At 37.6% G+C, this 24548-nt stretch overlaps 1 protein-coding gene across 2 annotated transcripts in view; it reads left to right on the top strand.

Annotated features, from left to right (window-relative positions):
• Positions 1 to 24100, top strand: part of CC2D2B (coiled-coil and C2 domain containing 2B) — a 35776-nt gene extending 11676 nt beyond the window's left edge. For both annotated transcript variants that reach the window (XM_081006755.1, XM_081006756.1), the window contains exons 13-36: positions 1632 to 1772; positions 2515 to 2641; positions 2936 to 3057; positions 4866 to 5043; positions 5852 to 6002; positions 6696 to 6843; positions 6927 to 7065; positions 7391 to 7594; positions 8107 to 8196; positions 8661 to 8755; positions 9048 to 9218; positions 10669 to 10771; positions 12013 to 12122; positions 13042 to 13138; positions 13662 to 13760; positions 13932 to 14114; positions 15022 to 15225; positions 15585 to 15674; positions 16554 to 16667; positions 18164 to 18298; positions 20165 to 20287; positions 21552 to 21610; positions 23020 to 23197; positions 23610 to 24100. In XM_081006755.1, coding sequence (XP_080862881.1) covers positions 1632 to 1772; positions 2515 to 2641; positions 2936 to 3057; positions 4866 to 5043; positions 5852 to 6002; positions 6696 to 6843; positions 6927 to 7065; positions 7391 to 7594; positions 8107 to 8196; positions 8661 to 8755; positions 9048 to 9218; positions 10669 to 10771; positions 12013 to 12122; positions 13042 to 13138; positions 13662 to 13760; positions 13932 to 14114; positions 15022 to 15225; positions 15585 to 15674; positions 16554 to 16667; positions 18164 to 18298; positions 20165 to 20287; positions 21552 to 21610; positions 23020 to 23197; positions 23610 to 23798 — 3250 coding nt within the window. In that variant the 3' untranslated portion in view covers positions 23799 to 24100. The remainder of the gene's footprint in view (positions 1 to 1631; positions 1773 to 2514; positions 2642 to 2935; positions 3058 to 4865; positions 5044 to 5851; positions 6003 to 6695; positions 6844 to 6926; positions 7066 to 7390; positions 7595 to 8106; positions 8197 to 8660; positions 8756 to 9047; positions 9219 to 10668; positions 10772 to 12012; positions 12123 to 13041; positions 13139 to 13661; positions 13761 to 13931; positions 14115 to 15021; positions 15226 to 15584; positions 15675 to 16553; positions 16668 to 18163; positions 18299 to 20164; positions 20288 to 21551; positions 21611 to 23019; positions 23198 to 23609) is intronic.
• The last annotated feature ends 448 nt before the right edge of the window (positions 24101 to 24548 follow it).

The following is a 24548-nucleotide window of genomic DNA, read 5'->3' as shown; positions in this document are numbered from 1 at the left end:
CCAACTAAGTTAGTTCTTGGTATGAGCTTTCGTGTGCAAGCACACTTCTTCAGATACACTGAAACAGAAGTTGCCAGATCCTTCTATATAGTGAGAAGGTGGGGAGGGGTATTACTCATCTGGACACATGGTCAACAGACCCTGGACACCTTTCACCAGAAATTTAATGATTTTCACCCCACAATCAACCTTACAATGAATCAATCTATGCAAGAAATACATTTTTTGGACACTACTATAAAAATACAGGATGGGCACATGGACACCACCTTATACCGTAAACCAACTGACCGACAAACATATCTACATGCCTCTAGCTACCATCCCAAACATACCAAACAGTCCATTGTATATAGCCAGGCACTACGTTACAACCGCATCTGTTCCAATTCTACAGACAGAGACTCTCACCTAAGAGATCTACAGCAAACCTTTTCAGAACTAAAATACCCAGCAGATGAAGTTAGACAACAGATCAACAGAGCCAGACTGATACCCAGAGAGAACTTGCTGCAAGACAGACCCAAAAAAGAAAATAACAGAACACCTCTAGTCATCACATACAGCTCCCAAGTTAAAACTGTACAACGCATCATCAGAGATCTACAACCTCTCCTGGACAATGACAGTTCTCTTTCTCAAGCTCTGGGAGGAAGACCTTTCATTGCCTACAGACAGCCACCCAATCTTAAACAACTCCTAACCCACAATAATACTACAACCAGACTTAACACGGACACTGGCACCAGAGCCTGCAATAAACCCAGATGCCAACTTTGCTGCCACATACACCCGGACAACACCATTACTGGCCCCAACAACATCACACATACCATCTCGGGACTATTCAATTGCTCATCATCTAACATTGTGTATGGCATCAAATGCCAACAGTGTCCTTCAGCTCTCTATATTGGACAAACAGGCCAAACCTTACGCCAAAGAATAAATGGACATAAATCTGACATCAAGAATCACAAAACAGAGAAACCAGTAGGAGAACACTTTAATCTCCCAGGACATTCTATACAAGATCTCAAAGTAGCTGTTTTACTACAAAGGAATTTCAGAAATAGACTGGAAAGAGAAGCTGCTGAATTGCAACTCATTACCAAACTTAAAACCATGGAGAAACCTGGTTTGAACAAAGACATTGGATTCTTATCCCATTATACATGACTAAGCCATTTCTCACCTTCTCACCCCTTGCCTTTTCCTGTAAGACCCATTACAGTCGTTAAGAGTCGTCAGCAGGCTCATCCCAGCTATCTGCCAATCTCCCATTCCCACCACCCTTCTGAGTAATACCCCTCCCCACCTTCTCACTATATAGAAGGATCTGGCAACTTCTGTTTCAGTGTATCTGAAGAAGTGTGCTTGCACACGAAAGCTCATACCAAGAACTAACTTAGTTGGTCTTAAAGGTGCTACTGGAAGGATTTTTTTATTTTGATTATGGCAGACCAACACGGCTACCTATCTATATTTATAAAATACGTTAATCGCAGGGGAAATGAATGTACAATTTATATCATGATTTTAGATTTTTGTTTAACAACTGCAAATCATTAAATGAAATTTTAAGTTTGTGCTCAGGTTTTCCCCCCCTGTTTTGCATTATAAAATACCAGAAATACCAGAATATTACATGATATAGAACACCAAAGAGATAAATGCTTAATACAAAGTATTATGAAAGTATGGAAACAAATAAAATCTCTACGGAGACAGCAAGGATTTGTTAGTTCTACTGTCAGGCTGCAATTTCAAAAGTAAGTGGTAATGATGATCTTTCATATATGATTTTTAATTCTTCAGGAAGATTTAATCTAGTCCTTGTGTGTTTGTGTTTCTCAAAGAGAAGAAATGGAATTTATCCCAGTTTGTTTGTTTATATGTACTGATAAACAGCTTGATATCTTTAAAATCTCTAAAAATTAATCTAAAATCTAAAAAAGACAAAAAGCAGGATTTCGTGTGCTCAGTAAACTAACAGTATTTGGAGATCAAGGAGTATGTTTCTCTGAGGATGTGATGTAGGGCAGTATATTTTGTTGGAATGCTTAGGCCAGGCTTCCTCAACCTTGGCCCTCCAGATGTTTTGAGACTACAATTCCCAGCATCCCTGACCACTGGTCCTGCTAGCTAGGGATCATGGGAGTTGTAGGCCAAAAACAGCTGGAGGGCCGAGGTTGAGGAAGCCTGGCTTAGGCTGTATGCCTCCATCTATGCTTAACCTGTATATTTGTAAATAAATTCAAATATTACAAAATGCAATGGACCTCCAATGATTTCCTTCCAAAGGAACAAAACTCAGATAATAGCTGCAGAGGCAGAGCACTGGAGGGCTATAATTGAGTGTGAGAAGAGTGACGGGTGAAAGAGCACTTCCTTTTTCCAGTTACGTATATCCTCTTCACATTAAAAAGGGAGAGGAATCGTACAACCAAATGTCAGATAGCATTTGACCCTAAATGTAGAGGTTTCATTGTTTTCTCCCCATCTTTCAATAAGGCTGACATATATCTCAGAACTTGATGAATTCGAAGGCAACATATCAGAAGAGAATGAAAATGCTCCAAGAGACGAAAGATATACTGATTTATCAAACAAATTTTCAGCAGCTGGAAGAAGACAGAAGGTTCTTAAGTTGAAGGAGTTGCAGAATAGTAAATCATTGTGCCATAGGAAAATGGCTGTGATTAGCACTGTTCCCTGTTGGTTTGTGCTCAGTTAATTTCTGGCGCTTATTGTAGAAATCTGGTTGACCTTATGAATATTTTATATACAGTGTAAATTCAGAATTGAAGAGTACTCTCTCTCATACATGCCACTCTAAGCTTATTACTCCAGGTTTTTTAATTGGAATGCAGATATTGTGGTTTGTTTGAAATAATGTATTGGGTGCAATGAAAATACAAATATTGATTTCTAGGGATGCTTGGATTCAGCTCATACCTTTCAAACCACAATGGACATTGGAGGGATAAATGAACCCCTTTTGATACCACATCTTACCTTTGTAACAGAAATAACAGCAGAAGACATGTGCCCTCTGTGAGTTGCAGGTTTCCTTTTTTTTAGTTTTACAATGCACCTATATAAAAATGTATTTCCCCAGTAGTATAAATACTACTGGGGGGAAATTTATGTGTGTGTATATCTATCTATATCTATCTATCTATCTATATCTATCTATCTATATAGATGGATATAGATACATAGATATATATATATATATGACACAAAGAGAAGACTGTACACCTGTAGTTTTCTGCTTATTTATTGAGTTTTATAATGCTTTATGATGGGGGAAGGGGGAAAATGCCCCTTAAGTGAGCTGGCCCCCAGCCAGCCCATCCCACACCTCATTTTGCTTCTGAAAGTGGAGATGACAATGACAATAGCCTATGCATGTCTGATATCCAGAAAGAACTATGTTCCACTGGTTCTTTCCACTCCACCATTATGCCCATTACTGTACAGTGGTACCTCAGGTTAAAGACGCTTCAGGGTAAAGATGCTACAGACTCCGCTAACCCAGAAATATTACCTCAGGTTAAGAACTTCGCTTCAGGATGAGAACAGAAATCGCGCGGCGGCAGCAGAAGGCCCATTAGCTAAAGTGGTGCTTCAGGTTAAGAACAGTTTCAGGTTAAGAACGGACTTCCGGAACGAATTAAGTTCTTAACCAGAGGTACCACTATATATTAATGCTGTCCTCCAAGACCATTTCTGAAGTTCAGCATTTCCCATCTTGAAGCAGTAGGGGGAGCCAAATCCTATGTGAAGACCATCACTGAAGGGAAAACCTGGAAATTTCCTGAATGTTTGGCTGCCAATTACTCTGAATTTCTGCTAATTGTAGTACACAGTGCACTATGGGTATAATCCAGTTATATCCATTGGCTTATGCAGGCCTGTCTTACCCATTGAGGCTAGTGGTGCGGGACGCCAGGGCGCCAAATTCTGAAGGGCACCAGGCGAGAGTCCGGGGAACACCGAACGAGCGTGCTGAGTGAGGGTTCGTGCGCCGCTCCCACCGAGCGTTGGCTTGTTTTTTTCCCTTTTAGCCTGCAGGCGCCGAATTCTGCGGGGTGCCAGAACGCTAAAAGGGAAAAAACTGAGCCAACGCTTGGCGGGAGCGGTGCACAGTGTGCTGCCTGCCATGGCCACTGTGGCACGATGCGGCCAGCCTCCGCCTCTTCCCCACCCTCCAGCCACTGCCTGCCTCCTCTAGCCCTAAAAAAAAGGTCAACTCTGGGAAAGGGGGGAGGTGCCGGAGGGATCTTTGCACCATGGCACCAAATATGCTTAAGACGGCCCTGTGCTTATGCAACATAAATCTTCTGGTTTACCATCTCCCCCCCCCCCCCAAATCTGCCCTGGAGGATCCCCCAGCCCTTTGGAGCAGATTTGGGGTGTGTGGGAGCTGCAGGTTAGAGGAGAGGAAGAAGCAGTTTCACTGTGTGAGCAATGGTTCCCTAATTTTTGGAGCTCTTAATAATTTTTGTGGTAAAAAGAAACACACATATGAGAATTGTGACTTCAAACCCCAGTGATAGAAAGAAAATGTAACTTTATTATTGATTTCAAAATCTTTAATAACTTTGGACAAGTTAAAGAAAATACGTGATTATGCTGTAATCCCCCAGTTTTTGGTTTGACATGGAATATATAATTAATATTCAATTTAATTCTGTACACATTAAACATTTAAAATGTTTGCCATAGTGAGAACCAGTGTAGGAAAAGTGTGAGCACATATTTTATTGTACTTTGAAAGTTTCCTCTGATTTGTTGGCTGGTTGTGTATATAAATATTAAAATATTATTTGATCTGGTCTGTATTCCGGTATGTTTAGAGATGAACGACAGAGAAGAGAAAAAGTCAAAATGGAAAAATACTTTATTAAAATATATTACAACAATAAATTGGTCTCCTCTACTTCCGAAGCGCCTCTTCACCAGGATTTTAAAGTAATATTTCAGCAAATTTTTAGAATTCAAGTATTAAACTGGCCTGAATCTCTTCGATTAGAGGTATGCCTAGTTAGATGATAAAAATAGTTCAACAGTGTACCATAGCTGAAGCTGTTCTTTACAAACCATGCACTTTGAAGAAAATTGGTTTGTATTTTGATGTAATATTTAAGAACTATTGTTCATACTCAGCATAGCTTCCTGTATTTTTATTTTAATGGGTAGGCTGCATAAAAATTGTGTGAATCTATGGTGTTCCATAATGTGTGAAAATGCCACATGTCTTTTTCACGCTGTCAGGATTTTGGCATCTCAAATTTCCGTGGTGCCCTGTGCAACGCCAAAATCCAGCACTCTTTGCCTCTTGCCTTCCATTGGATATCATAGTTGTGGCACCAGCTTCAGCACCCCAGACTCTCTGTGCCCAGAGTGATTGCACCAGTCACACTCCCCTAGACCCACCTTTGATGCTGTGTTATATTATCTGTACATGCCAGTGGAAAGTGGGGCCAATTGTGGCTTCCTTGTAGGACGTGCATATGGTAAAGAAGAAAAGATGTAGTTACATTTTGGGAGTACATCATGAGTCCATGTGATATAGCCACTGATTTTGTAATGTGTGGATTTTAGAACATATTTATAATCTTAGATCAGTGGTACCTTTTACACAATATTGTGCTGTACTGATGACTACTTGTTTATTTAAAAAGAATCCACTTCACACTAGGTACTGTACTGATTTATAAGATTTCAGCCTTTTAATGTGTATAATAGGGTTTCTTTGCATATTTTTTTCCTTGCCTTTCTTGGGTTAAGCTGACACAGCTTAATCTTTTTTAAAAACATTGGGTGATTTGTTTAATTTTAGATATTTGAATCAAGTAGAAAACCGACTTTGTTGGCCAAAGTGTTCTTACCTCTTCCCAATAATGCTACATTGAAAAGCAAAGATGTTCTGGACGAGGCAGAGTTTAGTTGTGAACAACAAGTTAAACCTTCCAGTGGGGCAGTGGGAAGCAGTAAGTTCATAATATATGTTTTTCACTTGATAGGTATGGTGGTGGTGACTACTATTTTGCGGATCATTCAAAGCAATATGCTACAATATGTCTCTGTGGATGATCAGTACAGGAAACTAGATATGGGATGGGTGCCTCTATTAATTCTGCTGCACCTGTCAGTATGATAATGGCTTTCTTTTTTAAAATGCTTATTCCTCCCATTATATCCAGTGATATATTTGATAGAATTAAAAGTTTTTTACATAGAGCCCCCAAACTCTGAGGATATTTAGCTTTCTACCTTTAGACCTCTGATAAGTCACTGTGAGGGCTAGTCAATATGCAATGATGGCAGATCCATGCATTTAGATGTAGCTTGATGGGCATAGCCAAGGGGGGGGGCAACTGCCCCCCTGAAACAAAACAAACAATAAATACAAATCCGAGGTTCTGCCCTCCCTAACAAAAAACTCGGCTACACCCATGTGTCCCAGTCACAGATTGGATGTATGGCAGTTATCATTAATTCACTCAAATGATGCAAAAATAGGAATGTTTGGGGGTGTTAATGGTAGTTTATATCTCATATAATGTTTCCTCTCCGTCTGTGTAGGCTTATCCACATTGCAGCATTAATGTTAGTAATAATACGTTAAACATAATTATAAGGTCTTGTTATCAAAAGGCTTATTTCAGTTATGTTTTTGACAGATGTATCTTTTTTCCTTGATGAAAAAGAAAGAGAAGAACTATGTATTCTGACATCAGGAAAATTAATGTATTCTTTATCTTGGACAGTTGATGACACAGGAGCTCCTTTAGCACCCACATTTCAGCCCCTTCATGTTGCCTGCATTAGGTAATAAGGTTTATATTTGCTGAATAGAGTTCCATCATAATGAGACTTGTTTATCCCTTTAATTCTTTTTTCTTTTTCTTTAGTGTGCCAAGGTGTATCGATTCAGGAAAAGGAACTGGAATTTGGCAGCATTCTGACATACAGAAACTAATTGAGTGGGCAAAAGAAGCCAATATTGATCCAAACAACCCTGACTATTTGGATTTGATTGAGATAATCATGGTAAATATTTAAGTCTCAGTAGCTAGTGTATCAGTTGATACTTAGGTCTTTGTCATATCAGAGACTTTTTGGAAATGTGAGGTGTGCATCTGACACACATTTTGCTGAGCTCCTGAACCAGGTTTGCAAGATCCATGCACCTGCGCTTTCTGATGTGCAAAAGTTGTGTTTTCAATGGTTATACTTTATCATTTCAGCATGCATGTAGAACATAACATTGCAAGCGATATTAAGAGAAGTAAATTTTTTACTTTAAATTTTAAAAAGCCATATTTATTTGTTGTAGGCAACTAACTTGCTAAATAAATTATTTTATATTTCCTAGAATACAAAATCCTTGGAGCAAAATGAATCAAAATACTTTCGTCTTGAACAGCTGCAAGAAGAATTTAACTTTGTTACTGCAGAAGAGATTACAAATTGTAAACGTTTCCAGCTGTTGCAGCTGAGAAGCTTGGGACAGTTAGATTTCTATGGTTTCCAGCAAATTCCTCTGTATGACAGAGAAATACCAGACACAGTCTTTCAGGTATTCCACTTTAAAAACAAATGTTGGCCTACAATTTTCAATACTGTTTGCTTGAATACAAACAGTATTGACTATGTGTTTCATTCTAATATCCACATTCATGTTGTGCAATATTGATTATGTATTCTGAGGAATGGAGCTTTATGTTGCCTTTCTACATAGTTTTAGTAAATTCAGTTTAAAAATGGATTTCTATCTTGTCTTTTTTTCAAGAAGCTCAAGACTGCATACATAATCCCAGGCTCTTGAATAACATATGGAGAAAACAAGGAAATATCAAATATATAATGTTTATATAGGAAATCAAAGGTATACATTAATTCATACAACAAAGTACTGTACTTAGAAAGTATTATTCTAAAGCTGAGGGACAAAATGCTTGAGAGTTATGCGAGTTCCCCAGATACAATGAAAAATGGAACAAAATTGTAGCAACTTAAGTTGTATATGGCTAGCTGCACAATCCAGTGAAAATTAATGCTTTATGATTAATGAACTAATTCTTATTTCAGGCATATGGGAACCAGTTAGAAAAGGACATGATGACAGATGCAGATCCTATTTCTGCACGAAGGAATAGTTCAGCCTCTTTTGTTAGGATGGTATGATACTTTCCATAAATTTAAAACTGAAGCATAAATGGCTACAGAAGTACTGGAAATACAGCTAGGTATTTCAGTCTGGGTTGGGTTCAAGGACTGTTTGAGTCATCTTGTGTCAAACTTGGTTTCATGTCAGTATTGTATGCCTATGAAGCATCAAAATTGTCATCACTGCACCTGCAACAGTGATCATATGTAGCACACCTGTGCTTAACTCTCCCCACCATTTGCTGTAGTAATCTGGAGGACCCCTTTCAATTCCCACTTAGAACTAAAAGTAATATCTGATTTCAAAATAATTCAAAATAAAAAATAGATTTTGTCCATATCATGTTCTAAAAAAGTAGTCTATAATGCAAAAACATTTGAGGTATATTGGACCTTACAATGTTGTTGTCTATGTAGCTAAACCCATGATGATTTAGTTTCAGATTGCATTCATCGAGTCTCTTTTTTATATACAGATGAGAAAACAAGCTACAAAACGAATTGTGACCATTAGGCACAAGTTTAACTTATCAGATATTGTGAATGATTATGAAGAAATTATATCTATGAGGTACAATATTCATTTATTATGTAAAAAGTTAATGGACTATACTCCATTCACTTTGCTGCTTAGTGTAGGGCTATGTACATATATTTTTGGCTGTTCTATAATCTTCCATAGACCACCTGACTAAAGTTTCTGAATTTGACGGTTCATTTTATTACAAAAAGCCTATAGAAAAACATTGAAGTTTAAAACTTAATTTTCTAGAATTATCTTACAAAATGCATAATTAAGATTTAGATTTTTCTCATATGAGCATATGCAAGTCTGATCTAAATTATTTCCTTTTTTTAAATAGTGAATTGAGTAATGCAATTTTTAAGCTAGGTGAACGCAAAAGACATTTGAAACCACAAAGGAAAGAGAGACGAAAGATTCCAGCACAGGCTGTCTCTGATGGAGATGTAAAACTTCTCATCAGAATATTGAGAGCCTATAATATCCCTGCAAGAAAGGCACCACCAACTAAGTAGGTACAGAATTCCTAGATTAGAAAGGTCTCGACTCTTGAGAAAGACTGTTTATATCAACACATTGTGTCATAGAGAATTGCATAATGGTTGGCTTCCGTCTGTCTCTGGAGTTGCATACATATTTCATAATCTGTTCTATATGCCTATCAGTATAAAGTTTCCACTTGGACATAACATCTAGAATGAAGGAACAATTTCAACTGCTAAGAATACTGCTACAAATATTTTGTTAAATATCTTCAGTATCTTAAAAGTCATTGAATGAAGTGAGACAGATACAATGGTTAAGTTACAAAAAATATTTATGGGAAAATCCAGTGAAATTGAAGTATAACAAGGAGAATTATAGGGAAAGCATATTAAAACATAGTGCATATTTTACTGCAGCTTCTAATCATCGACACATTGTTAGCATTTTGTGCTATTTTTATCCGAAGTTCAGCTGTGCAGTGAAAGACTATTTTAGTGTACAGATATGTAGAAGGATTTTGTGAAAGTGTAAATGGTTAGCATAATAGCCACTAAATCTAATCAAATTATGTTGAAAAATCAAGGCTTTAGTGTACAGTATTCTGAAACAAACTAATAATATTTTTACAAGTTACTGTGTTTGAAAGTAAGTTTGTTCTTTTATATATTACTATGTAAGTAATTTGGATTACAAAATAGTATGCTGTAGCTGCAAGCAAACAGAGCTTTCTTTCAGAGAATCTAAATAATATTTTAACAATAATGATTGACGTAGGGGGCAAATCACAAAATACTTGCTCTGGTTTAGTCTTATTGACTTGCATAGAATTACAAGCATTATGCCGAAATTCTCCCTTAAGAGATGCATTATTCATGATTTTGCTTAAGTAGCAAAGCACAAAGAAAACTATTAACTATTATTGCGTCTAAACTCAGAATGAAGGCATGGATGGATGTGGTTTAAATAAAGAGCCACAACTTTATTGAGCCACTGAATATTGAGCTACCTGCAACGGGCAGACTAATCTTAATTTAGCACACACACTCTACAAATGTGGGTGCCTACCAGGTTGTGGAGGTTCAGCAACAGGTACTGCCTCCTGCTGTCTCTGTCTTGCTTTGCCAACTCCATCTTGGCTCAGAGCCCCAGTTCAGAAGATTGCTGCTCATTGCTAACCCCTTTCACCTGGTTAGCAATTAACGGAAAGCAAGCTGGCTGCCTACCTGCTTGCTTTCCGTTAATTAATGATAGCATTCATTTTTACCTTGTCTCAGTTTGCAAGTGTGTATGCTGCAATGTCAACTTTCAAAGTGGTCTTTTCCTGCCTCCACTCCAGCAGGAGTGCATTTTCACTGCCTTTTCTTTCTAGTAACAACCAGCCAATTATGTACCTATACATAAGCAGGGAATCTTGATGCATGTTAATGAGGTAAACTGGCTGAAATATGCATGTAATTCTTGTTTACTATCTCAAGGGTTGGAGTTGCTAATTCGCCATCCTATTTACCAAATCGTATGTCCAGAGGCAGACATATTTTGTCAGGAAATTCAGCCTATTCAGCAGACCCTTTGTATGAGGTAATTATGGAAAAAAAAACATTTATATGCCCCCTCTAAATTAATTTCCAAATCATGTCTATTTTGTGTGTGCAGAAATTAGTCTAAAGACTGCAGTATATTTATACATAGTTTCATCTTGTGGTTAAAAGTTTGCTTTCATTAAACAACAAGGCTTCTTTTTTTGCTTCTGAATCTCAGATATTTCAGCTAATTTGAATGCTAGTATTCAGGGGGTGGAATTTGATTATTACATTGAGGGACAAGGGAGCAATATGTGCTTGAATCAACACCCATGCTGTGCTGGCAGGACTTCAACGAGCTTTGTGGCATAGGGACTGAAAGTTATCCTATACATTGCAGTAAAATACATTTATTTTTGGAGAATGAGGTGATTCTAAAATTTTATTGTTAATGTTGATGACATAATGTCCTCTACAATAAGACAAGGTAGAGAAGGGTTCAGACTGAATGCAGGACTCAGGTTGTGCTCTAGCAACACAGAGCTCCAGGGTTGGATCAGCAAGGAACAAACTAAGACTTGATGCCATACAGTAGTAGCAACATCTGCATCCTAAGTGCTAGCCTTGCCAATTACGAAAAAAGTAGTACCTTCCATGAGTGTCCACAGAAATAACGGAGGCGGGCCAATGTCTATGACTTGTAACCACAGCTTATTGTCTTGATTATTCAGTCTTTTTATGATTGAACCACACACACATGGTGCTGAAGAGAAACAACAAGAAACTGGTGGGCTGTTCCTGCTGGTGATACACTATATTCTATGAGATTATACATTTCAGAACTAACTTCTAACAAGCTGCTTGATTTTCTATTTAACAATAATAGAATAAGGCACTAGTAAGACATATAGCTTCAGTTTGTCTATACTGTAGGACTCTGAACCAGGTTAAAAAACCCTAAGACTAAATTCCACACCTTTTACACAGCATCTGCCTTGGCTGTGGTTAGGGATGTAGTTTACAGTTTGGTACCAGTTTGGTTGTCAATTCACCAAACTGGCAGCTGCTTTTGTGATAGAATGAGAACTGGAGTGTATTTTTCTCTTGTAATGCTCACTGGGTATATTATATTGGGAGGGGGGAGATAAATGCATTACATGAGTAACTTCGATATTAATTTTTTAAATGTCTGCAGTTTATCTAAATAACTGTAATAAGGAAAATGTCTATGATCAATAGGCCTGAAAATGAGACAAAACCAAAATAAATTCCAGTCTGTACTGCACATTTTTATTTTAGGTGGGTGTCCACCCTTTTGTAGAAGTTACCTTCCAGGACACAATCTATCAAACTAGCACTGCTGATGGCTCTCATCCATGTTGGAACGAAGAACTGCAAGTTGATTTTATGTAAGTTACGTGTACCTCACTTTTAATAATGTGTACAGTACTTCAAGTTTTCTGTGGCCAAATTTTTTTTACATTGCAGCCTGTTCCATTATTTTAAGTCTCTGATTTCAACTGTATATATCGGTTACATATGTTAAATCAGTAATCCCTGATTTTGCATGGTTGTGGAAATTATCTGAATATTATCATAGGGGTTGCCTTGCAGGGAGCCTGAAGAATATGAAATATTGAAGGCTTCAGACTTGTTTTTTGTTTAGAAATATAGGTTTGGATCCCAGGTTCCACATTCTTGAGTAGAAGCAGTTCTGATCATGTATTTGGTGAGTGGAGGTAGTCACAGATTTTTCCCCAGCTGCAGAATCTCCTGGAGGATAAAGATACCAATGGTGACTAGCCATGATGGCTGTGTTCTGCCTTCGCTTTTGGAGGCAGTATGTCTCTAAGAACCAGCTTCTTGGAATCACAAGTAGGGAGGGTGCTGTTGCACTCAGGTCTTCCTTGTAGTCTTCCCATGGGCATCTGTTTGGCCAGTGTAAAAACAGGATGCTGGACTATATGTGTCTTCAGTCTGATCCAATGGGGCTCTTCTGCTACCCCACCTCCTCAACTGTTCATGGCTTGAGAAGTTATGCATAAAGATGCAGTGCACAAGCAGAACTGCTTAGAGAACATTAAACCAAAACCTCAGTACAATATGACAGTACAGTCATAACTTGGAAGTCAGTCCATTCTGGAAGTCTGTTCGGCTTCCAAAAGAATGTTCGAAAACCGGAACACTCACTTCTCGTTTTCGATCGTTTGGGAACTGGAACGTTCTACTCCCAAGATGTTTGAGAGCCAAGGTACGACTGTACATAGTTTCAGTAACTTGGTTGTCAAAATGTTTGATTTAATTTTTTTGCTTTTGTTTTTGTTTCAGCTCTCCAGGGCATGATTATACTTTTTCAGGGCTATCTAAAATCAAAGACAATATAAATATTAACATTTTTGATGAATTTGTGATTGAAAAGCATGAGGTAAATTGTAGACTATGTTTGGGTAATGTGTACAAGGAATCACAGAAGGTTATAGTATAGTATGATGGAGTACAGTATTGTATTACAGATTTTAAAGAAAAATCTGGTATTTTGTACACCAAACCCTATTTCAGCATTATATTTGAAACTAGACAGCATTTTTTCTAAGAATGTTTTTATAACCCAGCTAAATCATTTGGTATTTTTACAAGTATTAGATGTTACCTCTTGTTTCTAGTTTAAATATTTGCATTTCTTTTCAAATTGTTTATTAGCACTAGAAATAAAATTGGTGATATTTAATGAAGAGAGAATATTACTGAAAATCTGTTTTGTGCCCCCAAAGTTTTTGATAAGTTGCAGCTAGGAAAATACTTTTGGTCTGCTTAAACACCTTACAATGTGTTTAGGCAGTAAGTGAATAAAGACGTGAGATAGTTCTAAGATTCAGCTGTTGAGGAAACATAGTTGAATAATGCATACTAAAATACAAAATATTAACACAAATTATTAACTTTGTTAGGACACATGTCCAAAAAACTGCAGTGGTCACTCCTATGTAAGAAAGAATTGGCTTGGATCAGTTATGTTTCCTTTCTCTACACTCCTGGAGCAATCAAAGGTAATGAAGAAGAATCATGCTTTTAAAGATTTTGTATCATTAATATAACTGCAGATAATGAGTTGCTTTTAAAATAGCAAAATTGTAATGCAGCCATATCATCAGCTTTTTAAACTCTTAACTTAATACTTGCATTTGTTTCAGTAAGCCAAATAATGTGTGTTTTCACAGATTTGTGGTACATTTCAAGTAAATATGCCACCGGTTTTGCTTGGATATACTTGGAGTAAGACATATGTGCCTCCCAAAGAAGAATGCCATGGCCAGAACTTGAAGGAATATACTTTTTTAACCATCTTTGCCACTATTGAACCTCAAATATCTTCTACTGAAAATAATTTAGAATCAGACAAGGTTGGCCTTTATTTTTTACTCTGTTTAATAAATAGGATAATTTGCATGAAATTATTGCTTTGAAATTTATAACTAAGATTATAGTTTTGATCTCAGTTTAAAATAAGTTTTTAAGGACTTTGGAAGAGCCTGCTGGATCAGGCCAATCTGCCTTCTAGCCCATCATTCTGCTCTCACAGTGGGCAACCAGATGCCTGTGGAAAGCCCAAAAGGAGGACCTTATCACAAGAGCATTCCCCACTCCTGTGGTTTCCAACAACTGGTATTCAGAAGCCCACTACCTTCAAGCATGGAAGCAGAGCATAAACACATGGCTATTAGTTATTCATGACTGTATCCCCCATGAATTTTTCCAGTCCTCTTTTCAAACCACCCAAGTTGGTGGTCATCATTGCCTCCTGCAGAAACATATTCCATAGTTTACATATGTGCTGTGTGAAGAAACACTTTAGTTTGTTTGTTTTGAATGTTTCAGCATTCAGCTTCACTGAATGTCCATGAGTTCTAATATTATGAGACAGGGAGAAAAACTTTTTGCTATCCACTTTCTTCAGGTCATACGTAATTTTATACTGTTGCATCGTGTCACCTCTTACTTTCCATTTTACTGTCCATTCATTCAGTTTGTAGAGGTCTTTTTGGAGCTCTACACCAGGCATAGGCAAACTCGGCCCTCCAGATGCTTTGGGACTACAACTCCCATCATCCCTAGCTAACAGAACCAGTGGTCAGGGATGATGGGAATTGTAGTCCCCAAACAGCTGGAGGGCTGAGTTTGCCTATGCCTGCTCTACACAATCCCTTTTTGTTTTAACAATCCTGAACAATGAATGACCCTGAACAATTTAATATCATCAGCAAAGTCAGCCACATCACTGTTCACTTCTAACTCTAGATTGTTTTTCAGTTCATAGATCATGAAGATCAAACACTGTTGCAAAAAGCATACATTTTTAAGCAAACATGCAAAGCATTGTTTCCAAAGAGGAGAATAATAACCTCAGCTTTTAACAATCAAGGAAGAAATATTTTAGTAACAAAGTACATTACCTCTCTGAATCCACCTCAGCAGTTATTAGATATGTGTGCTGATGAGCCTAACTCAACTTCTGTAAGTATGTAATGTTTATCACAGAATCAGCACATACTTGGTGGGCTGGGGCGCTCACAGCAGGGGTCCCACAATTAAAGGCAAACTGGTGGAAACTATGAGCTGTAAGGCTGGCATTGCAGCATTTTGTTCCAGCTATGAAACTGAGACATGTGATGCTGAGGACAGTCAATATCACAGCCAAAGCTCACATCCATCATCAGGGTGGCATAAGATCGCAGCGAACCTCTGTAAGAATGTAAAAAAAAGGTAACACAATGAGTTAATTATTGCTTGATGCCTTTAATTAAATGCCAAATGTCAGATGGATTATTTTAATATGTATTTCTGAGACAGGCATACTCCTATTTGTTTTGTAGGATCTTATATCACGATTTGTGTCTTTAATTCCTTGTATATCAGACACTGGGGATGAAAATGATGATGTTGATCTTTGGATGACATCAGAGGTATATGACTTTTTATTTCTGCTGTGCTTTTTTTTTACTAGTTTGATTTTTTAACATGTAAATTGCATTTCTTAACCACTTTAAAAAGGTTTTTATTGAAGAGCAGGGTATAAATTTGTTAAATAAAAAAAAGTTTTGATGTTACTTTTAAGTCATAATAATATACCTGAAAATATGAGCAATGATGTTTGAAATATTTCTGCAGTTCAAACAGCTTGAAGTTTGAGGGTCTTCTAAGTTAATTAAGATGAGGGGAGGGGCAGAAGCTAAACTGATAAAAGTAACAAGTCACCAGCCCTGCTTAGCTTTCATGCAAGTACTGTAGTAAAAAAAAAAAACCCTTAACCATGTGTATGCCACAGAATTAGGACAGAATTCGATCATCGGAAAGAAAGAGGAAATTACAGGTGTTACATCTGTTTCAGGTAAAATGGTAGAAAGTGTTACTAAAGCAAGACTTGCTAAAAATATGGTAGAATTAGGGCCCCACCAGAATGATATGGGTAGTTGGCAAAATTTGGATGGGGGCATCTTCCACAGGATTACAGAGGGTTCCCGAACTTCATAGTGGCTTTCAAAGGGGTACTTTCATCCCAAGCTAAATAAAGCAGTACAGCAGTATGAGCACCTTGAACTTAGTCTGCTTATTTTTATTATTTTCATAATTACATGTTTATATATATCAGTGGAAGAAATGTAACTTGTGAGAGCATTGTGATTTTTTTATTTTGCTACTTGAAGTTACGGTAATCTTTAAATAACATTCAAGCTGCCATTTGTTAACTTCCTCGTGGCAATGCCACTGTAGTATTATTTTTGTGGGAAGATGAAGAATATATGCATTGCTTTTAAAAATGAATGATCTTATATTTCTAACAGAATTTCCTTGAACTTGGTATTGGTAGTAAAGAAGAACATGCAGTGCTTCTATGTAACTACTTTCTGTATATTGGGAAAAAAGCATGGGTACTGTTGGGAACATCAGTGTTAGAAGTAAGTCTGGCAAAATATTTCAATCTTTGTTTCTATAATTCAAGGGTTGGTGAACTTTCTCGTTCTCAGTTCAGTGCAGATCGGTATGGAGAGAATCAGTGGCAGCAGGAAACCATAGAGGGTGCATGGTTGAACGCTAAGTAGATGTTCTACTTGGTATGTCTGTGTTCAGAAGAGGAATGGCATGAAAATAAGAGTAGGCATGAACAACAGGGTCAGTAGTGAGCCCAGCGCTGAAAGAGAGCAACACAAACAAGTGCAAAAACCTTGAATGGGCAAGGAAATGAACCAGCTGACTCTGGAAGTGTCATCAGCAAATTCAGCCATTGAGCCAAATGAGATGCAGGCTTCAGGTTTCCTGCCTGTGGTATAGTTCTTCTCAGAAATATAAGCCACATAACAAGTCGAACAGTATAAATTCATAGCTTTATTATGCACTTAACTCTGAATCCAACCCATAGGCTTAGGCGTAGCAGGAACAGGAGGACAGTGTTAAAAGAAACTGCCAGATTAAAGAAAATCCATTAAAGTTATCAAATAATAAATTGTTTCAGGATAAGTTATTTCAAAACCCCATTTAAATGGAGTGTGGTCTTATCTTTGATATTAAATGATCAATCATGTGTGATCCTTAAGATGTTGTATTATTGATTCAATGGCACCCATGACAATAAATTCTTAATATTATTTGTTTTAGATTTATATATTCTTCATGACTTAATAATAGTTACCCACCTCTATCCCATTCTCTTGAAATAAAATGGCCCTAGCTTTTATCAAGCCAAGTATTTATGTGAATAAGGATTGTAGGATTTCTGAAAGATACCAAATTGCTATTTTATTTCTCAGTATATTAGAAAGTATAAGGAGTAAATATAGTATATAGTTTCTCCTGTATTTGTATAGGAACAAAAACTATACATAGGACCCTATAGTAATCTTTTGGCAATGTAAAAACTGGAATAAACAAGCAGTATAGATATGGCAATAATCCAAGAATAGAAACAGAGAGAATTTCCATTACTAGGAGAATGATGAAATATGATCTTGGATATGGTATACATGTTGAAATTGATAGCTATTCTAAAGGTTAACAAGAGAGCAAGGGTCTTATTGAAAAATTGTCATTGTTCATAATGTATTAGTGTAATAACAAAGTGCAAGATAATGTGTTTTATTTATTTCTTCCTTCCCTCTTATAATAATAATTTATTATTTGTACCCCACCCATCTGGCTGGGATTCCCCAGCCACTCTGGGCGGCTTCCATAGAAACCCAAAATACACTAAAATATCACACATTAAAAACTTCCCTGAACATGGCTGCCTTAAGATGTATAAACACTCTTGTATAAACACAGACATTATAGGTTAAGTGTTGCTTTATTTATTTTCTTATTTTTTCCATGTTATAGAGGCAGGAAAATAGAGTTTTTTACCGGGTTTTTTGGTAATTTTTTTAACAACAAAGCTGGCTGTATCCTTTGCTTATTACAGGGGAAAGTAGCTTATGTAGCCACACAAGAAAATGGAGAGTATTTTCTGTGGAATCCACTGAGTGGCCAGTGCTATAAGCAGTTTGATGCATTTTGCCCTCTGCAGAGTGTTGATTGCTTAATCAGCTGGGAAAATGTAAGTATGATTAAATGGAGTAGAAAAACAATATACTATTACATGCTTCCTGCATCATTGTGGGAAGATTCATTGGCAGTGGTGGGTTTGTAATACTGTATTTCTTTACAGTACAGAACATAGTGATGACAAATACACCCTTCTAATTAGATTTAACAGCTTGCAGCAGATTTCCAGAAAGCAACATTTATGGTCTGACCCTCCTCCTGCAGCCCTGTTTCCAACTAATTTCAGCTGTAAAGCTCTCAGGCAGCTCACCCGTTCACTCACATTTAAATTACCAACCAATTTTAGATGCTTTCCCTCAGCTGAAGAAGGCCCAGGACATACCCAGCTTGAGCCTGATAACTATATTTCCCGATAAAAGTTCCCATTAACCATCACTGTTGTGAAAATGTTGAAATCTGGGTAGAGAAATTGGCAATATTATGCCACTAATGAGGGATCTTTGTAAAGTTTGGGAATTAATACAATTATTATAAGTTTTGCCTCAGCTTCCTTTACAGTTGGTATTTGTGTTGTGCTTAAAAAATTGTATCATTTCTGAAGGGGGGACTTTGAGGAGTACAAGGAGGAGAAAAATTCTTTATACTTGTCAGATTTGTTATGTAGAAAATACTTTTCTCCTGGTTTAGTTTTAATGGCAGTTATAGTTTCTTTATTGCTTTTATTTCATAATCTTGTGGCTAAGAGTTTAGACTCCCTTTCCCCCCAGATTCGTATTTTGTTTTGTTTTAAGTATGGCTGTATCATAGTTTTCTTTAGTTCTATGGTCTCCAATTCTTTCCATTTTATTTGCAATTTTTTTAAAGCATTTTGATCCTGTAACTGTGTGTTTGTTCCAGAAGGGAAATTTCCTGTTCCAGTTGTCATTTTTGTGTCCTACGTGATATGTTTTAAAGTGATTTTTCCTGTATACATGCCCCTTTCATCACTGCCTTCATTGTTTCCCACAATAGACCAGAGCTTATTCCTTCCGTATTATTTTCCTTATCCCCCCCCCCTAATATTTTAGTCAGTCTTTCTCTTATTACAGTCATACCTCGGATTATAGTTGCTTCAGATTGAGCTTTTTCAGGTTGTGTTCCGTGGCGACCTGGAAGTAGCGGAACAGGTTACTTCTGGGTTTCGCCACTTGCGCATGTGCAGATGCTCAAAATGATGTCACGCACATGCGCAGAAGTGGCAAATCGCGAGCCGTACACGCGCAGATGCAGGTTGCGTTCTGCTCAGGATGTGAACGGGGCTCCGGAACGGATGCCGTTCGCATCCAGAGGTACCACTGTAATTGATTTGTTATGAAATACCCTAGTGAGGTTGTATGTTCAACTGGAGTGAATTCAAATTTTGTGCAGACTGGGGCACGCTCTGTTATTTTGATCTCTCCTATTTGTGTTCTTTCACCGCATTTAACAGTGGGGTGGATGTCAATAGGAAGTCTATTCTGGATCACAAGCTAAACACTGGGTACACATATGTGAGTCATATATCTCGGATTCATCTCCCCACAGGCATTTCTTAGTCCCCACTCTTGTATAAACCTCACCAGTTTCAGTTGGTCTCTGCCTTTGTTAAGTTCTGTAGTGCTGCTACATTTCTGGGACAGCCCACTTGTTTTGCAAAACTCCATATAAATGCTGGAACTTCCATATTTTGAATCAAATCCAGTATAGACTGATGGTATTATGTATTAATTTCAGTGTATGTGGAAATGGGAGTATCATTCAGTGACAGCAGATGTTTTGTAAGCAGAAGGTACTAGGTTCAGTCCATGGCATTTCCAGCTAAAAGGATATGTGGTAGCAGAACTAGTTCAAATATGTGTTTATTTCAATTATTTATTGTTGACATTTTATGTCTTGATAGGTCTGGTTCAACATACAGCAGAACAGTTCACCAATGTGTGTCAGTTTTGATATTTCAAAGGAAAGCTTATGGAAACAGTTTCTTCCATACCATGTTCAGGATTTAAAAATGCAGACTGTACAGGTGACAAATATTTCAAAAAGTACTTACCTTGCAAGTGACTTGCCCAGTGGGGCAGAGCCTCACTGGATGAGCCTACATATTACATATTGGGGTAAGAAGGAAAGAAGAATTTGAGCTAGAATTCTGCTTTAAAAAATTGCAAGTTGCTCTGATACCGGAGAGCTGTGTGTGCATTTAAATCAGGGATGAGGAACCTCCATTTCACAGGCCTAATTAGACCCACCAAGACTCTCAGTTTGGTCTGTGGAGCTATTTTGGGCAAACCACACCTACCTGTCAGTCAAAAGACCTCGAACACAGAAATAATGTGAGCCTTTGTTGTACAAAGCAGTTTAGCAGGGCACTCAAAAAGGGTGGTCTTCAACATCATTCAATCAACTTTAGGTCAGTGTAGAAGACACAGGTGTTTACTATTTAATAGAGACCATCATAGGATGGAATGCTGGATTGTAGAAATTCTGTTTCCACATCTCAAAATTAGCTTTGAGCCTTGCATCCTGGAACATAAATCTATGTTTCAAGAATGCAACTTGAATTTACTAATATATATCTCGGTAGTTTTTCTTTCTTTCCTTAACAACATGGCTTAATCATAAAAATCTCAAAGCAGTTTACATAAAATGGTATACAATATTCATAAGGAAATAACAATAAAACCAGCAGACTTTAAAAATAAGTAGACAGATTGTGTCCACATGGAAACAGTTCAATTCTTTACTGTCGTCATAGCTCAGTCAGTAGAGCCTGAGACTCTTATTCTCAGGATCATGGGTTTGAGTTGGGCAAAGGATTCCTGCATTAAAGGGGGTTGGACTAGATAATGCTCGTGATTCCTTCCAACTCTACAATTGTATGGTTCTATGATTCTTTTAGGAGGAAAGAAACATGCAGTCTCATGGAATCTGGAACCGGAACCACAGGCTAATCCAACGTTTCCTCATAGTGGGAAAACAAATGAGAGCTGAAGTTAGAGGGAGGAGTCTATTGTCAATTTTATTTGTGCTCTCACTCCTCTCCCATCAGTGTTAGCATTTTTCTGCACAGCTACTCTCATTATTAATCTCCGTACCACAAGCAGTATTTAATTGGTGCCAGTTATACTTCAGGAATCTCACTCCCTGGCCATCTTATACGTTACAGCTGCATTTTCCTAGTAACGTATGAGGTGCTTTGTATCAAAAAATTGTGATACCTTCAGAAAATCGTTCCAGATCCTGCTTAATGTGTAACTGTATATTACAGTATTATACAATATCTGTTTTAGCAAGAAGAACTATTTTACACCCCAACTGATGTAAGTTTAGTCATAGAGCTACAAAATAGGTATGTACTTTAAACAACATTCTTTCAAATAACTTTTAAAGTTTAGGAGCTTTGGATCAAACTACCATGTATTAATCATGGTGGTGTTTTTTTAAAGCATTTAATGTTACCACTCTTATTTTCAAAGAGAAGCAGCAGGCTGTAGTTATATCATATCATATTGTGGAAGGAAATAAAGGTAAAGGTAAAGGGACCCCTGACCATTAGGTCCAGTCGTGACCGACTCTGGGGTTGCGGCGCTCATCTCGCTTTACTGGCCAAGGGAGCCGGCATACAGCTTCCGGGTCATGTGGCCAGCATGACTAAGCCACTTCTGGCAAACCAGAGCAGCGCACGGAAACGCCGTTTACCTTCCCGCCGGAGCGGTACCTATTTATCTACTTGCACTTTGACGTGCTTTCGAACTGCTAGGTTGACAGGAGCAGGGACCAAGCAATGGGAGCTCACCCCGTTGCGGGGATTCGAACCGCCGACCTTCTGATCGGCAAGTCCTAGGCTCTGTGGTTTAACCCACAGCGCCACCCGCGTCCGTGGAAGGAAATACCATAGTTTAAATATGCACTGTGTGAAGAAGTGATTCTTCTTGTCTGTTCTAATCTTCCACTGTATAATCCTGGGTTCTAGTATTATGACAAAGGCCTTAACTCAGACTGAAAAGAGTCTATGTAATACACCATCACCACCCTGTCAAGCATCTTCCATAAAAAAAGAAAACAGTGAAATACTAGCAACTGTGGAACAGTTGTTAGACTATTCTAGGTCCAAGATTTGTTTCATTTTTGATGTCCTCTACTTTGGGCTAATGAAGGTGATGAATGGTTGGTGAAAGACCCTGTGTGAGAGGCAGGCAAGAGAAGATCTCCCAGGGTGAGAGGCTAGGAGAAGAAAGGGAGGCTCCCAGTTGAGAGCTGGAAGAGTCTATCCTCTTCACTGTGAGACTAGGGTTAAGATCTACCTTAGAAGGGGGTTTTGTATCCCCCCTTTCTCTTTTCTCGCTTTTTTGGTTTTATATACTTATTGTTTTTTATAATAATATATGATTAATTGGCATCAATTTAAAAGATGCCCAAAGAAGTTTTTTCATCCAGCCTGCTGACCAGAAGGAAGCCTTGTAATAAGTCATCTGCCTTCTTCTGTTGCAGTGTCAGTTATGCCACTCAAAAGACAAGGCCCATTAGCAAACATCATGACCACTTTCCATTCAGCCTCTCTTCCTTCTTATCATAGCTTTTCCTGCATGTATGGTTTGCATGTAATTTTCCCCTTTGCAAATATTGTTTCTGTTCTACATTCCTTGACACCCACTAATTTAGACGTTTTGTCACTACAATGTTAATACAACACTACGTTTTGTTAATACAATGCTGTAATGGTTACTGTTTATGCCGCTACTTTTTTAAAAAAAACAGGATTGAAAAGACTTTGAAAAAGAAATTTATGGAATGGCGATCTCAGCAGCCAACTCGGTGGCATCGACAGTGTACCAGTGTCTTACGACAAATTCTCTCAAATCTAGAATTTAGAAATGGACAGACAGCTAGAGAAAAAGAAGAAAATAATTTGGAGGCTTTCCAGGAACATTACTGGGTTAGTGTTTATGCTACTAGATTATTGAAATGTCCTGTTCTCAGGGACACTCACTCCCATTATTTCTGCTCTTATAAAGGGGGGGGGGGGTTTTGGATCTTTGCAGTCAGGACTGAGCCACAGGCAGACATCACTTAGGAGCTAGGCACAAGGGTTCAGAGATAAGGGATTTAGAGTTGAGGGGGCTAGTGCTCAGAGGTAAAGCCAGAACTCAGAACCAGAACTTAATTATTTCACTAGGTGGCCTTGTTTTTATTTTAACACTGTGTTTCATGTTTGAAGTTTGTTTAGATACTGAAAAATGTTATAGAATTTATATTTTCTAAAGTTTAATATCATTGCTGAGCAAATATGCAATGTTTGATGTTTGACACAGTGATTATTTTACAATTTAATTTCTAAATTTTTGTAGGTTACAGGATTTCCTATTCAAATGCCGTATCTGGATCTACAGTCAATAACTGAAGCTGTTTATCAGACAGGAATTCATTCTTCAGAGGTTCCCAACACAGAATTTTCTCTTGCTGTGTATATTCATCCTTACCCAAATAACATGTTATCTGTCTGGATATATTTAGTATCTTTGGTACGCCATCAGTAAGCAGTACCACAAAACTCTTCAGGAATCAAGAATTTTAGTGCAGCCTTGAGGAGCTTGCTGGTTGTGATGTCTGAATTTTCACTCTTATATCAACAAGAAGTAGTAAGTTATGTCTTGAGATTCACATTGCTTTTGCAGGGATTATCTCTTAAATGTTCCTCACATATTGCTTACTAGAGATATGTAAAAATGCTGTTCATTTGTAATTGTATTAACTTGTGTTTTCATTTACTTTCTGCAGTGGTAAACAGCATGAAAAAGATTTTAATAATCAGAAAATAAAAGCTTTCCTTGCACACATCTCTATATTGCAAGATTTAAATTAGCCAGATTCAAAATGTTACATTGCTGGTTCAAGGACTTGTGTTTCTAATGACTACCCAGTGAAAGCATCCTTGATTCAATATTCACCATGAAGCCAAGGGACCAAATCTCCTTTACCTTTGGATAATGTCTGAAATGGCATATTAGCCAGCGATTTGGTTCATTCTGTAGACACTCCTGCATACCATCCTATGCTCAATAGTCAGCGTCTTCCAAGTTTGCAGTTATGTATGTTTTGTATTTCCTTTAGTACAAGAGTAGAAATACATTGCCGAATAGCTAGCTGTAGAATTCTATGTCATCCTGTTAGCAATTGCCCTACAACCATGCTGATTTCAATGTGATTTCAGCATAAATAGCCTATAGTTCTACTGCTAGTTGTTTATAACCTAATACAGAAACATTTCCTGTCTTGCTTCCTCTCCT

Source organism: Podarcis pityusensis (genome assembly GCF_964106645.2).
Source record: "Podarcis pityusensis genome assembly, chromosome: 5".
NCBI lineage: Eukaryota > Metazoa > Chordata > Lepidosauria > Squamata > Lacertidae > Podarcis > Podarcis pityusensis.
Note: the sequence above shows the minus strand (reverse complement) of the source record. Positions and strands in the feature narration are given on the sequence as shown.